General features: G+C 39.0%; 1 protein-coding gene across 1 annotated transcript; it reads right to left on the reverse strand.

Annotated features, from left to right (window-relative positions):
• Window positions 1–1,002: 1,002 nt before the first annotated feature.
• LOC133859113 (glutamate receptor 2.8-like) lies at window positions 1,003–6,196 on the reverse strand. Its single transcript, XM_062294429.1, has 5 exons — window positions 5,806–6,196; window positions 3,045–4,336; window positions 2,166–2,478; window positions 1,531–1,928; window positions 1,003–1,411 (listed from the first exon to the last, which is right to left on the reverse strand). Exons 1-5 carry the CDS (start codon window positions 6,170–6,172, stop codon window positions 1,064–1,066), a joined length of 2,718 nt encoding a protein of 905 aa, XP_062150413.1. The 5' UTR covers window positions 6,173–6,196; the 3' UTR covers window positions 1,003–1,063.
• Between the last annotated feature and the right edge of the window lie 9,815 nt (window positions 6,197–16,011).

The raw sequence follows: 16,011 nt of genomic DNA on the forward strand, positions 1-16,011 counted from the left end.
AGAGATTGCGGCTATATTCTGTATCTCTCTTTATTCAAGGTTACAATACAATATATATATATGTGTGTGTGTGTGTGTGTGTGTGTGTGTGTGTGTGTGTAAAACCCTTGCAGCTCCCAACAAACCCTAGTTCCCACCAATAATTTGCGTATTCCCTATAGCGCATCTGGACACTAGTGACCTACCGTCCGGACAGCTACATAACAATTTCCCTGTTCACAGTCATCGCATTCCCGTTTGGACTCAACACCAAACTCTAGAAGACATCCGAATGCCTCACTAGGCCTGTCCGGACGATTGTCCATGAATAAGAGCCATTGTCTTCAACATTTCCCCCCTCTCACACATCATCCTTTCTTTTTCTTTTTCTTTTTTCCTTTCTCTTCTTCTCCCTTGCCTCACCCATCCCCCTTTTCCTTCTTCTCTTTTTCTTGTTTTCCTTCTCTATCCGTCGCATGACCAACGTACTGCCCCTTTTTTTTTCCTTTTTCTTTTTTCTTTTTTCTTTTTTCTTCTTCTTCCTTTCTCTTCTTCTTCTTTTCTATCATTCTCTCCAGTCTCCACGTCTACGTACTGCAGTGCATCTCCCCGTTTTTTTTTTCTTCTTCTTCTCCATCGAATTCTTTTTAATTAATTATTCAGATTAGTATTACATGAACAGTGAATGACGTTAACTGTTTAGTGTTGCTTTACTATTCAAGCGACATTAATTGTTTAGTGTCGTTTGAACAAAAGGGACTCTAATTAATGTCGCTTGAACAGGAAAATGATTATAATCTGCAGTCTCAATCCTATGTTTAGCAACGCTTGAAAAGCAACACTGAACAGTAATCTTTTTTTTTTTTTTTGGAAGTGTTAACCCTATATAATTTGGGGTTTTACATCAACATCATATCCATTACAATATAATATATATATTAGATCAATTCCGTATTTAATTTGAGAAGCAGAAAAATCCTAATAGAGACAATTAATTACACCCTAAATCTGGAGGACCCAGAATTTAAGCATTGAACTAAATGATATAAATAGCTATAACGTGGGCTGTTAACTCACTTCTTTATTACAAATATGATTGATTTCTGTTCTGAATTTCAGGACCAAACATCAATAACTCATCGTTGGCAGGGTTATGATGTTGTTGTCCTTCACTAGAAGGTTGATACCATTTGTGGCGAACATGGTGAAAGATGAATATGAAGAGAGCAATTGTGGATGTTCCTCCAGTGATGACAAAGAGGCCCCAGAAACTATTCAGTCCAAGACTATCATGAGTATCAGCAGACTGAGCAGTGGAGCACTTGAAAGATGAGGTTAAAGATTGCTCAAGCTCTTGCAATTTTCCACTTTCAGACACTTTAAGAACTGCTGCGGAAATATCGGGTAGATAAGGAGAATTCCTCGCGAAAGCCTGAGACATGAGAATATTCTTTAAGCCCACACATAAATGTATATCCAAAAACACAATTTAATTAGAAAAGGAAGATGAAGGATTAATTAAAAGCGGTGAATGGCTCATTGAACACTCACAAATCCGAAGCCTCCAACTTTGAGTGTTGGTCCCGAAGTGGTGAAACCTTCACAATATTTGGCGAGATACATTTTAACATATGGGACCTCAAGAAAGGCTGCTTCTATCTCTCCCTTTTTAAGAGCCTCTGGATAATCATCTTCTGTATGCATTCCCACTATGTTTTTGGGATCAAAGCCTACGACCGACCCCAAATAATTCACAACAAAGGAATTCGCATCGCACCCAACTTTGGCTCCACTCTTTATAAGTGTCTCGATGTCGACGTTTATTGGATCAAGTCTTTGAACGGTAAGCAATGTTGTTAGACTGGCAGTGAAACTTTGTGTGAGGACTAACGCAACAAATAGCCATACTGCCATTGCCATCCGTGACAGATTGCTGTGTAATTTCTCTCCTACAACAATTAAACACATAATATACGTGAGAGCATTTCATAGCTTGGACAACAAGGTTGTATTTATGGATTCTCTAATGCAGTTTTTAAAAGTACAAAAGTATCTATATTACAAAAGTATAGAACCTTTTACACTCATATCCCTACAAAAGTATCTATATTACCATATTTGTACTTTAATTGCTTAATATAAGTACTTAAGACAAACAAATTAAGAGGGAAGATAAATATGGTTACCCTGTAGTGAGAAGAGTGTTGTGAAGGATAAGGATAGCATAGTTCCAATTTGGTTCCGTATACTGCCTCTAAAATTTGGGTGGTGATTCCGCTCTATCAACCACACCACAAATCCATTATAAACATTAATGACCCCTGTCAAGGCCCACAGATAGGTAGTGAATGGCTTTTGGAACAACCAAGCTCTTTCTGATCTTTTAGGTTTTATATATATCAGCATCTGGAGACCAGACTCAGCATATGGTTGCGAAAATTCTGCATGTTCACAACGATGGGAAACTATGGCTGTATCTCCAACAACTGCATCAAGATTCTTCACAGACACAAGGAAAAAGTTCAGTTGAGGCAACTTAAAAAAACATAAAGGTGTTCAACTTGTAAAAAGTTACCCTAACATGCCAATCAAGCCTTTTTTTTTTTTTTTTACAACGGGGGTATGCATTCGGCCAGGGCTTCGCCCCAACTAAATCCTCGGAACACTAGGCAAAATGCCACCTCTATACGGGTTGCGTAAAGTCCGGGCTTCCGCTCGCAGACGTGGTCCCAAAGAAATATTTGCACTCAAGGGAATCAAACCTTATATCTAATTCTTCATAAGGCACTACGGCTAAGTTACTAACCACTCGAGCCAGGCCCTTAGGGTCAAATGATGCGTGTAATCATGAGGTGTAATCCTAAACGAAATCAAATAGGTTCATTTATGTGAATCTGGAGCAAAGTAAATTAAGTTGCTTTCACTACAGTATTGTATTATAAAGTTCTATGTTGTAGGTGTATGGATTCAACGCATGCGCGGTTAAGCTTGAACAAATGTTTAGTACTGTACGTCTAAATGGGTATGAAGTACAGAAAGTATGCAGTAGATAAATAGTATTTCACCTGAGCATGAATTCGTTCCACCAAAGAATCATAGGTGCCTTTCAATGGGATAAAATCATATGGCAAGTGATATGGTAGAGACGCTAATGTGGCATTGAAGACGTCGATGGAAAATCCATTGATGATTGGATTACTACCAGGACGATCATATGTTACATTAACAAATTCTCTAAATGTGCTCCCATCAGGTACTCCTATTTTTAGTCGGTATGCATGACTAGTTGGTATCGCCCATCCTTTTGGCACTGACCAGGGGCCGCCTGGCCAAAACACTTGTCCTAGAATGTTCATCGACTTGCTGTAATTGCTCGGCTTATGGATGCTCTCTGAGAAGCCCAATCCCTCCGTCCAGTATCCAAGCTTCCTGTAGCTCTTTCCGACCACATTAACTAAGCGAAAAATGTGAACTGGAGCCAATTTCCGCTCACTACTAAAATTGAATGCACCGGTCAAGCCCTCAAAATTGCTTTTCAATATGTGTTCGAACAACTCTTCTCCATTCATTTTATCCACACAACCATTCCTACTGCTTTTCGAATATGGATTTCCCTCTAATGCAAGAGCCACTGCCCATGCAGCATCATAGGCCTGCAAGGTAGAAGTTCCTGGTTCCGGAAGTGGCCCATCAGGATATTGCAAACGAAACATAACCCGAAATCTAGATTGGAAATCTTTTAAGCGTTTATTGGAGGTGGAAAAGTAGCTCTTGACTCCCAAGACACCTTGCATCGAGGAGATGGATGATGCATTAAGCGAATCTATCTGACTAGTAATATCATTGGTGGTGATCCACACAAAGTCTTTCCCCATCATTCCCATCTCACTCGCTTCCTTGAAGATTTTAGTGGCTAATGTAATGGAAGTGTGAACAATGAAAACTCTGCATTGTCCATTTTTCAGGCTCTCCAACTTTTCTGATATAGAAGGGTACGCAGAAAAAGGAGAGAGGGGCAAAAGTTCATTAATCTCCGCGTCCACTGCTTTTATAGCCCTAATGATGTTGGGAGTGATGCCACTGATAGCTGGGTTGAAGTCTTCATAGATGATGTTGACTTTCCGCCATTGCCAACTCTGAATTATAGCGGCCACAGCTTTCATCTGAGCGTCTAGGCTGCGAGCCGCGCTAACCAGGAATGGCCATTGGCAAGAGGCGCACAGTGGCGGGGCTTTATTTGCCAACGATACTATAGAGACTTTGTATTCATTGCCAAGCTGAGCAACTAAGTTTGCCTCCTGCCATGTTCTGAACCCTATAATTGCCATTGCATGATGCTTCTTGATGAGGATCTTAGCTGCAACCAAAATTTTCAGTCTACAATCCAATAACAGCAACCTAGCTACTTGATGCTGAACGAAAAATAAATAATCCGGTCTTAAAGTTTTATCTATGTTTTATTAATTAGGTTATATATTAATTAGTATTTAATTTTACATTTTAAGACTCAGTATTATTTTATAATTTAATAACGAACAATTGATTTAAAATCAATCAAAGTAAGGTTAAGATTTTTTGTGTCGTTCGTTCGATAAGAATATTGTCTGAGAGCTTTGTAAGTTTTGTACTAGTTATCAATTGCGCTTGTCGCTAGATGAGATCCTGGCCTGTTGTTTTTCTTGTTTGGATTTTCCACATTAAAAAATTCTCCTGTGCGATATAATATATGTGTGATGATTATTGCGTTAACGTGTCTATGTGAATTTTTTTTGTTTCTGAGCAAAAAAGGTAGGCGGAAAGATCAACTGTTAACTATAACGTACAATTCTCTAAATGTGCTATGTAACCAATCAAACAACCACCATGTTCTGAAAAGGCCTCTTTTTTTCTCTTTTTTTTCGATAATACCCTGGTCCTATAAAAAAACAAAAACAAAAAATTAATTAAAAAACCTATTTTTTTTTTTTTTTTTACAAACAAAACAAATTAAATAAAAAGTGGCTCGCAGTCGACCACGGCAGCCACCCTTTTCCTTTTTCTTTTTTTTTTTCAAGAAAAAAAAACATAATAATCATATTATTAGTTTAATATATTTGTATTTATTTATTAATAGTTACATTTGTCGTCATTTTATTGGCGCTGACATGGTACCAAATGAAATTTGTCAAATTTTTTAACGAAATTTGGCTAGAATGAGTGATTTTTATTTTTGGCATACCATAGGAGGGATCTATGAGTTCATTTTGATACCACATAAAGTTAATTGTAAATCAGGTAAATCACATAACTAATTTTGCATTTTTCTCTTTTTTTCTACTAAGAGTGACACATGTCATCGATCATTATATAGTACGTACTAACATGAACATTAACAGAATCTGTCAAGTGTTTTGACTACAGAGACTAAATTATTATTTTGGCATACCATGATGTCCTCTAAATTATTTGTATACTACAAGCCTAGGAAGCAATTTGTAATTAATTAGGCCAATTATAATGACTGATTATATTTATTTATTTTTGTATTAATCCACACCTTGGTCACCATCACCAATGGTAGTTAGCCAAGCATATTGATAACAATATCAAGATCTTGAGAGGACTATATATTCATATGTGTTTATAAATGACACGCATGCATGGTATAATTGGTCTTAGATATTTATGTAAAATTATTGTTGATCTAGATCAATTAGCACCAGAGAATTCATATATTGGACTGTTGGGTGATTCATCCCTCGATCTCTAGACCAGTCGACCCGATAGATACTTGTGGAAAAAATGCTTGTTGAATTAAGAAGCAAGACGAGGAAAAGTAGTTCTCACCAGAAGAGGCTGCTCGGATGGGGTCTCCTCGAGAGTTTCTCACATGTAGCGTCGGGTAATGCCGGAGACTGGTCCTCCGGGCATAAAAATCCTTAAGCGCCATCTCCATTGCTACTTTCTCTTTTTTTCCGGCAAGGGAGGTGTAATCTACAACAGCACCTAAGCTGAGCTCGCAGTCAGGTTGGCGTTTCTCCAAAGCATCATCCAGTGCGTTTGACATGCCATTTGATGAACTAAATACCAAGATGATCAACAAAAAGATACTGAAATAGTGGACTGCATTTGCATACAATCCTCCTGCTCTTTTGGGCATTTTAGACAGGTTAACAGACTCAGAAGCATACATTGCCTTTAGACTCAGAAGCATAGATACATTGGATTCAAGTCAAATACTGGGGCGGAAGAATACCGCGTATATGTGTATATATATATATATATGTTGATTCAGGTCGACCTGACTGAGGTCGATATCACAGTCCCTTCTCCGTTATCACCATATAATATATATATATATGTATATATATATATATATATATATATATATATATATATATATATATATATATATGGACTTGTTCAAAGTTCTCGCATGCCTTAAGGTGTAATAACAAAAAGAGGATTGCGTATGCAGAACTTTTCAAATGTTACAAGAAAGGAATTAGAGTGATTGTATAATAAGTTGACATCAAGATTTTGGCAGACAATTGATCGAGTCTGACGGAGGCCGATTCGAATCCCAATACTACCTCACTTTCGCGATGTGATTCTTCTCTCAAAGTCAATGCTAGCTAGAATATTGCAGACTATGGTACTTGTAATAGATCGAGTAACCGTTGTCTGAACTAGGGAAGGCTTAATTTGCAACTACCTAGGAATACCAGGAATAGAAATGAGTACTAATACTACAAATATAAGATCGAAGCTAGAATAAAATGACGATGGAGCGTGGCATAGTAGAAAGCTGAATCTACAACTCTCACGACTTTGACTAGTAATTTTTTACACGACTTGCGAACCCAACACGAAATTAACGAATTAAGTTGAGAGATTTAACATGTTTAATTAAATGGATCGAGTTAGGGTTGATCTATATAGTATTATACACATGTCTCGACACGAATCGAATCCAACGCGCAACATTTAGGACTGACAACTTTGTGCACTAATTACGAATTGGACACGAACCCAATACAAGTTTAGGGTGTTAGGATTGAGAGGTCTAACCTATTTAATTAAATGGGTCAACTTATAGTATATAGTCTTATACTCATGCTTCTACAAGGTTGAAACCCTACATGATAACATGAATTGTTACCCCTACTTAGAACCCTTCTATAAATCTTAGAAAACTCTAAAAATTATAAAAACACTTAAGTAAAATCATTAATTGAGTGTTTCTTAATGAGAAAACTATTAAATACTTCAACTCTAGTTGTCAAGCCGTTCTTATTGAGCTCAGATGGAAATAGGACCACTACCCTAAAACGATCATTCCTATTCATTCGTTTGGTAATAACATAGCCTGGCGATTGGCTGGCTAGGCAATAGCTGACCACCCTCGGAGGCTCGATTGGGGTCCATGGATATTATTCCATTTCTGAACTAATACTAGCTTATTTCCCTACATTTTTTTAGAAGAATAATTTTCCTCATTTTAGGGAAATATTCCTAGTAAATGTGGCAGAGCCAAAGCACCCAAAAAATAAAAAAAAAATTATTCCGGTCCTAAATCTATTAGTACATACCAAATGTTAGACTAAGATTGTTGTTATTTTTACTATTTGTTTTTGGCTGAAAATTGATCTTGTTCCATGGAAGACATTCTCGGATTCTAGTCTCTAACACTACTTTACATTTTCTGTGCTATTTCTTCTTGATTGTTGAGTCTTACAAGAAACCGCGCGCAACATCTTTAATATTAGGAGATAGTCAAAGGCTAATATTACTGCTACAAGTCTACAATTATTGTTGTCATGTAGCGTAGATGTTCAAAGTACGCGAATTCAATTTCAATTTTTATTTTTGTTTTACAGTGATTATTTTGATTGGAAAAGTTGTTGAGGAAATTGAGCGAAAAAAGTAATAAGAAAAATCAACGTGACTATGAGGCGTGTGTGAATACTATTTTTGAGGTGATAATTGTCTTCACTTGAAAGAATTTGTTGCCGGGTTACAAGCAATTCACATTCAGGATACAATAAAGCCATCAACTAGACTTTAGAAGGATAAAGAACAAGGCCTAGTGGAGGGGGTTGTTGGATAAAGATTTTCTCTCTGAAGTTCTCTCTGAACTTTGGTGGTGAAAGTTGTTTTTTCTCATCCTTTGAGGTGGAGAAGGGGGTTTTTTAGTTTCCTATTGACGGTTCCAAGTCCTGTTGGAATAACAGACGACATTTTGACTATGTGGAAAGCTTTCTCGCTTTCGGAGGAGGAGAGTTGGAGGTTGAGTTACCGGTTTCGGGGGGGTGAGAGTATCACTGCTCGGGGTTGTTCATGTCTTGTAGGTAAGTTATTGGTTGATCGCATTTTTGGGAAGGAATTTGGGGAACAATCTGTTTCTAATTGAATTTCAGCATTCCTGGGATAAGTCAAGGGTCCTTGAAGGCCGTCCTTGGGTCTTTGAAGGACATTTGTTTTCCGTTCATGATTTCGACGGTGCTGTGGTCCCGGCAACTTTGGATTTTGATTTTGCTTCTTTTTGGGTTCGGATGTTCCATCTGCCTTTGGATGAGCGATATTATGGGATCCCACCTTGGAAGTTTCGTGGGTCTGTGGAGGAGGTAGAAACAGATGTTGATGGTATTGGGTGGGGAGAGTATTAAAGGGTGCGGATTACTTTGGATCTCTCTAAGCCTCTTGCACGGGTTCGGTTGCTGAAGATTAAGGGTGTTTCAACTTGGATTGGTTTTCAATATGATCGACTCCCCAAATTTTGTTTTCTCTGTGGTGTTATCAGGCATGGCATTCGAGGATGTTTGGGTAGGAAGGTCCTGCTATCCAAGGGGTTGGAGCACAGGTTCAGTTTGGCACTTGGCTTCGTGCATCTTCTTCGGGCCGTCGTCAAGATTGGACCAGGAGGGGATCGATAGGTTTTGGCGTACGGATGGCAGTGGACGGTCCTGGACAGTCTTTTGTGACAGCTGATGGTTCCTAGAGTCCGGCAGCTGACCGGCGTTTTGAGGGGCAGTTCTCAGGCGGGGAATCGGCGACGATTCTTAACCACCCTAAGCATGTTGTAACTGCTCCTAGGTTGAAAGCTCCTTTGGCCGCACTGCATGGTAATGTGGCTTTGCATGTTTCCTCTTGTCCAGATTTAGTGGATGTGCATATCTCGGATGTTGCCACTAATCTTCACTTTGCTATTGGGGGGCCCTCTTCCGCCACGTCTACCCTTCCTCCTGTACATCCCATGAATGGGTGGAAAGAGAAGTTTCTTTCCCATGCCGGAAAAGAAATCCTCCTTTAGGCAGTGTTGCAGGCAATTCCAACCTACTCCATGATCGTTTTCCAGCTTCCAAAAACGTTATGCAGTGAGATTAATACGTTGATGGCTAAATTCTGGTGGGGTCATAAGGAAAACACTTCGAAAATCTCTTGGATGAGCTGGTCTAAACTGGGAAGATCCAAGAACTCGGGTGGTTTGGGGTACCAGGATTTGGAAGCTTTTAATATGGGTTTATTGGCCAAACAAGGTTGGCGTTTGGTCCAACACCCAGAGACCTTGGTGGCCCGTGTATTTTGAGAGAAATACCATTCAGGTGGTTCGTTTTTGGAATCACGGCTTGGATGGAGACCCTCTTTCGCCTGGAGGAGTATATGGAATTCAAAATCTCTGCTGAAAGAAGGTCTAATGTGGAAGGTGGGCACAAGAGAAAACATTAGGATTTGGGGTGATCGGTGGTTACACCATAATTCCCATGCTTTATACCCTCCCCCGGATGGTCTAGATGAGCAATCAACAGTTGATTCTTTAATTAATCAAGACTTGAAGTGGTGGAACGTACCTTACATTGAAAGATTCTTCTCGGCTGATGTTGTGGCTCAGATTTGTAGCCTAGGAATTTCACCAGTTTCTCAGGTCGATCGTCTTATTTGGGCAGGTACAAAAAATGGCGAATTTTCGGGCCGGAGGGCCTATTATCTGGAGATTGGAAGGCGGAGTTGGTCTATGGGAGTGGTTCTCTGCCAGCCTCTGTAAATCCTTTTTGGAAGGTCATCTGGAAGTTGAAGGTCCCCCATGTTGTTCAAGTTTTTCTCTGGCGGGGCTGCAACAATATCCTTCCCACCAAGGAAAAAATTGTTTCACCAGAAAGTAATGTCTAATCCATTTTGCCCTCTCTGTGGGACTGAAGTTGAAACGACAAGTCATTTCTTATGGAGGTGTGGATGGTCGTCAGGGGTCTGGGCAGAGTGTCCAAGGAGTATTCAAAAGGGTATTATTTCTTAAGGTGATTTTCTATCGATCTTTCACCATTTTAGTAATCGTTTGGAGTTGGATATGTTGGAGTTGATGGCTATCACGGCTCATAAGCTGTGGACAAGGAGGAATTGTGTGATATTCGGAGGTAAGGTTCTGTCCACATCTTGTTTGTTGAAATGTGCGAAAGATACTCTTTTTGAGTTTCAGGAAGCTTGTTCATCTCCTTTAACGAATTTGGGGGTTGTTTCTGCTTTGCCGACAAATTTGGGTGCAGGCAAAAGTGTGTGTTATCACTGGACGAATCCATTTGAGGGGTGGATTAAATTAAACTGGGATGCGGCTATTGATTCTAACTCCAATTCTATGGGGTTGGGTCTTGTTGCTAGGTATTCCACAGGGAAGATATGGGCGATGATGTGCAATTTTCTACCCTACCTTACCAACCCAGCGGTGGCTGAGGCTTTTGCGGCTCGGCAAGGTGCGATTTTGGCAAGGGATATGGGATTCTAGAAGGTGGTCTTGGAAGGGGATTCACAGGTGATTGTCCAGGCGCTAAACTCTGAGAGTGGGTGTGTGATACCCTATGCTAGTCTGGTTGATGATACCTGAACTCTTCTTCAGACTTTTCCGGGATGGCGTGTTGATTTCATTCGAAGGGAAGGTAATGCTATGGGGCATCATTTAGCCCGATTGGCTGTGTCTAATCGTGTTTTCCAGGTGTGGGTCGAGTCATTTCCAGACTCTGTCCGTGATCTTGTATGTTTGGATCAAGGGGATTTATCCTCTGTTTAATGAAAGTTTGTTTGGTTTCAAAAAAATAAATAAAGCCATCAACTGCATATATCAATTCTGAAAGTTTGTTCTTCTAGTGTTTTTTACAAAATTGTGTATTTTACTTGAAATAATGAGGCAAAATTGAGTTGCAAATCCATTTTGATGAATCTCCTATTTCTAGATTTTGAAGGGGCAGTTCTGAAAAAACACTGCTTTTCAACTTAGATACTGCCAATTAAGATTTAAAACTTGCATTTGGTTCATTTTGGATAGAAGAGAGTAGTTGGCTTAACGGTTAGGCAACTTAGGCCTTATCTCCTTCAACCAATACGTAGTGATTCGAAACCCCTCATCAGCATGCGCCTTCTTCCTTTTTCTTTTTTCTTTTTTCTTTTTCGATGCTAATTGAACGAGGAAAAAAGAGCTACAGGGGAGGATCTTTCTAACTGTTTATCCGAATGGACATGAGAATGGGAGATTCTATGAGAATGCTTCCAAAAACAAGATGAAAAGTGGTCTATTTAGCTAAAGTGTGTGCACATAATTAGCACATTGAGACACCTTCTAACCATCCAACTTTCAAAGGAGGATAACTCTACGCTAATATCATAAATACAACTAGAAAAATACGAAAAAGAAAAAAGAGAAGATTATTAATGGCAAGCACAATGCACCAAAAGAGAATCATCCTCTAGAAAAATTTAAAAAAAATTAAAAAAATTAAATTAAAATTGAAAAATAAATTAATTAATTAAATTAAATTACCACAACCAACCAAACAACAAACAGAGCAGCCAACGCTTCACCTTGAAGCACATTAACATTACATGATTTCAGTTTTTGAGAGGCTGCTAAAATAATGTTACCCAAATCATCAATGATAACCGCTGTAGCAACTGCAAAGGAATCTCTAACCACCACATCAAAATTACCCTTGACACAGCCAAATGAGGGGAAGCCAAAGAGAAGGCAAAGCAGCATTAGTCCAAGCAGAGAGGTAAAGATCCAAGGAGATGGAAACTTGCTTGATGACTTTGGACAGCATCCACTGAACAGAATCATGATTGAGTTTTCTCATGGACATCCAAATATGTACAATCCAAAGTGAGAGTTGCAAACAGTTGAAATCTCCTAGCTTTTGTAGAAAAAGGTGAAAATTTGCCACTAGCAGCAGAATAAATCTCATGAGCAGATTTCACCGAAAATTACCCTGCAGGAAGGGGGCCCAAAACCACCTATCAAATAAAAAGGTATAGGAAAGATGGATACTGAGAATATTCTGCAACGTGGTAGGGTCAAAGTGATCTGGCAAGCACTACAAAAAAATCAAGATTTCTCGACGGTTTCAAACCATCCAGAAATTGGAAAAAAACCGTATGGAAAACATTCTAGACGGTTTTTTCTAAACGGTTTCAAACCATCCAAGAAAATTGGTCGCTAATTTGGGTTACGGACGGTTTGGGCAAAACCGTCTGCAATTCCAGACAGTTTGGACCAAACCGTCTAGAATCTGTTTTTTTTTTTTTTTTTTTTAATTATAATTATAATTCTTATTTTTTAATAATAATAATGTCTCTTGGTTTGAAGATCAATCCCGCATCAAAATTTTTCTCCTTTTCCTCGCACTCGTGAACCTCTTTTGCATCAAATTTTCTCTCATTTTCCATCAAATTTCTTTCCTTTTCCAGTCTTGCACTCTTTTTCCCATTGGTACTCAGTGAGAATGAGAGTACTCCTGAAAAAAAATAAAATAAATAAATAAATAAAATCAGATGTTTTTAGTTGTTTCACCTGAAATGATGCAACACAACCTAAGATATATATCATGATCTGATCATGCAAATGTATTTTCTCAGCAACCAAACAAAGCAGAGAAAATATGAGAAGCTAGACATCAAATAATCTGAATAAAAAATCAATCTTTGCAGTAAATAAACCAAAAGCACCGAAGCTCATTCTCGAAGTTGAAAATGCAAGAAAAACTTCCAAAACTCACAAACTTCCCCTAATTTCCCAATTTTTACAAATCAGATTAACACACAAAGTCTCAAACCCACACACAAGAGCCCAGATCTGGCCGGCTGTGTCCTAGATCTGTGCCTTGACACTCTTGTGCTAGAAATGATGCCGGATATCGGTGGTGGGCGGACCGAGGGGTAGTACGCTACTGAGGGGAAAAGAGAGAGCCTGAGAGAGAGACTCGAGATCAGAGACTCGAGTACGCTGCAACCTTACCTGTAGTTGCCTCATGGTGGTCGACCTGGGTCGCTGAACCGCTGGGAGAGAGGAAGAGGGAGAGAGAGGCGTTGGGGGGAAGAGGCCGAGTGTATGGGGAGGGTCGGAGGGACATTAGGGATTTAGTAGGGAAAGTAAAGGAAGGGCAGGAGATTAAGAACGAAAAATTCATAAAAATAAATCCAAACGGTTTGATTCAAACCGTCCGGAAAAAATTGAACAAAATTTAAATTTCTATTTTTGGAATGTTTTTAATCAAACCGCCTGGATTTTTCCATATGGTTTTAACCAAATTGTCCATAAATCTTTAATTTGCAGACGGTTTAGTCCAAACCGTCTGGATTTTTCCAGACGGTTTAATTAAAACCGTCTTGATTTATTTTTTACAAACGGTTTTCAAAAAAACCGTTTGTAAAACTTTAATTCTAGATGGTTCTAAAAACCGTCTAGAAAAAAACTATCAAGAAACGATCATTTTTTTGTAGTGAAGAGAAGAGAATTCCAAGACCTGCCTCCCTCCATTGTCAAATCAGCCACTTAAAAAGAAAGGAAGGATCTACAAATTAACATTCGGCCTAGGCTTGTAATTAGGCATCAAACGAGTCTAAGGAGAGTCCCAAACATTAACATTCATGCCATTGGAAATAGAGATACAAGCACCCAATTGAACAACCTTTGTGTTCTTCAACAACACTTTCCACAACCAAGAAGAAAGGGGGTTAGAAGAAGCCATTCAAAAATGAAACACCATTTTTTAGATACTTACCCGAAGAGCATTAACCAAGAGTAGCAATTGGTTAGAGGTCAACTTCCAACCCAACCTAGCCAACAGGGAATTATTCAGAAATTCCATAGACCTTATCCTTAAGCCTCAAGGAGCCTTAGGCTGACAAATAGCTTCCCATGAGAGAAAAGAAAGATTATGCTTTTTGTCCGAAGGACCCCCACCAAAACTTCCTCAATCCAGGAATAATTTCATAGCACAAGGACCTGGGCAAGAGGAATAAAGACATGATATAAGTAGGGATAATATTGGCCATTGATTTCACTAGAGTGGTTCTAGTAGCTTGAGATAAAAGCTTAGCTTTCCAACCTGTGATTTTAGAGAAAATTCAATTTCAAGCTCAATAAAGAGTCCTTCCCTCTATGCATGAAAAGCCGAATTTGAAGATATTTGGCTCTAGCCAGGATCTGAACAAGATTAAGAAGACCATTGATTGAATTTCTAGCAACAGGCCGACAATTCCTACTATAAAAGACAGCAGACTTGGCTACATTGATGCACTGCCCAGACCAATTAAAGTAAGAAGTAAGACAATTGAGAATAGACTGAGCTTCCCTAGCATTGGCCCAAGATAACATCAACACATCATCCGCAAACAATAGGTGGGAAATAGGAGGACTCCGTCTGCCCATTTTAATACCATGAAGGCTACCCAAGTCATCTTCTCTCAAAATCAATCTTGAAAGAATCTCGGAGCCGAGAATGAACAAAAACGGTGAAAGAGGATCACTTTCTCTCAAACCCTGTGAGTAGAAGAACTTACCAAAAGGGGCTCCATCAAGAAGAATGGAGAAACAGGAAGTGGTGATACATTGTCTAATCCAATAGATCCCCATGGAATTGAACCCAAGCAAGGGGAGGATCTTCAACAAAAAATCCCATTCCATAGAATCAAAGGCTTTTTCCATATCTAGCTTCAAAGCCATGAGCCCCCCTAGTACATGAATACGTAACGGATCTTGTAACTCGCCTTGCAACAAGAAAAAAAGACGGATTTAGATTCTTCTTCTTACCTATTTTGATAGATTATTAGGTTCTGAGGGAACCTAGATCTTTTAGATTTTGAGGGAACCTAGACCTTTTCAAACACAAGGTTTGGATTAATTCTTTTGATGCCTTTTATTCATGCTTTCTTCTCCTTAAATAGATAACATAGCATTATAGGATTCAACCACAGCTCAGTACAATTCCTACTGGGAATCAACTAAGTGGGGATAAGCATCCACTCAAACTAATTATCAAATGACTCCTACTAATCGGCTATCAACTAACACAATAACATAAACCATAGTGATAGACTCAAAGTGATAGACTCATACTTGACCAAACTAACAATAACAACTTAACAAGGACTCAACTAACAAATTAATATAGAAGATTCAAACTAAAGTGATAATATGAACTCAAACTAATCTGGTGCAAAGTGATGGACGTAGGACTCATCCATATTGTAGCATTCCACCCCACTTAAAATGGTCCTTGTCCTCAAGGAAGAATTTTGAAAATTGCAATTGCATGATACTGTATTTCTCCCATGTTGCATGGCTTTCTTAAAACCAATCGTTGATGTCATGGCTTTCTTCTTCCTTTGTATATATTCCCTCAGTGACAAATAATTTCTTACATCGATGGCCTGGAACGAACTTGTCATCGCAATTGAAGCACAACCCCTTGTCTCGACGATCTTGCATCTCTGCTAGTGAAAGGCGATGACTAGGAATCGGTTTGATGCTCATAAGATTTGACGATGGCAAGGGTGGAGTTGTGACACTTTGACCTATGTCTTGATCTTCAGATTTAGGAGGTTTCTTTAAACTCCAATTGTGTGCTTCATACAGCCTGGTGATGTCGATGGCTTCCGTCAAAGAACTAGGGCGTGAGTCTTGCACCTCGGTCTTCAAAGATCCTTTAAGCCCACTGATGAAACATCCCAGTTGATGGGGTTGTGACATCCTTCCCACACGGCTTAGGAGTTGTTCAAATTGCATTTGAT

The sequence above is a fragment of the Alnus glutinosa genome, chromosome 2, assembly GCF_958979055.1.
Source record: "Alnus glutinosa chromosome 2, dhAlnGlut1.1, whole genome shotgun sequence".
NCBI lineage: Eukaryota > Viridiplantae > Streptophyta > Magnoliopsida > Fagales > Betulaceae > Alnus > Alnus glutinosa.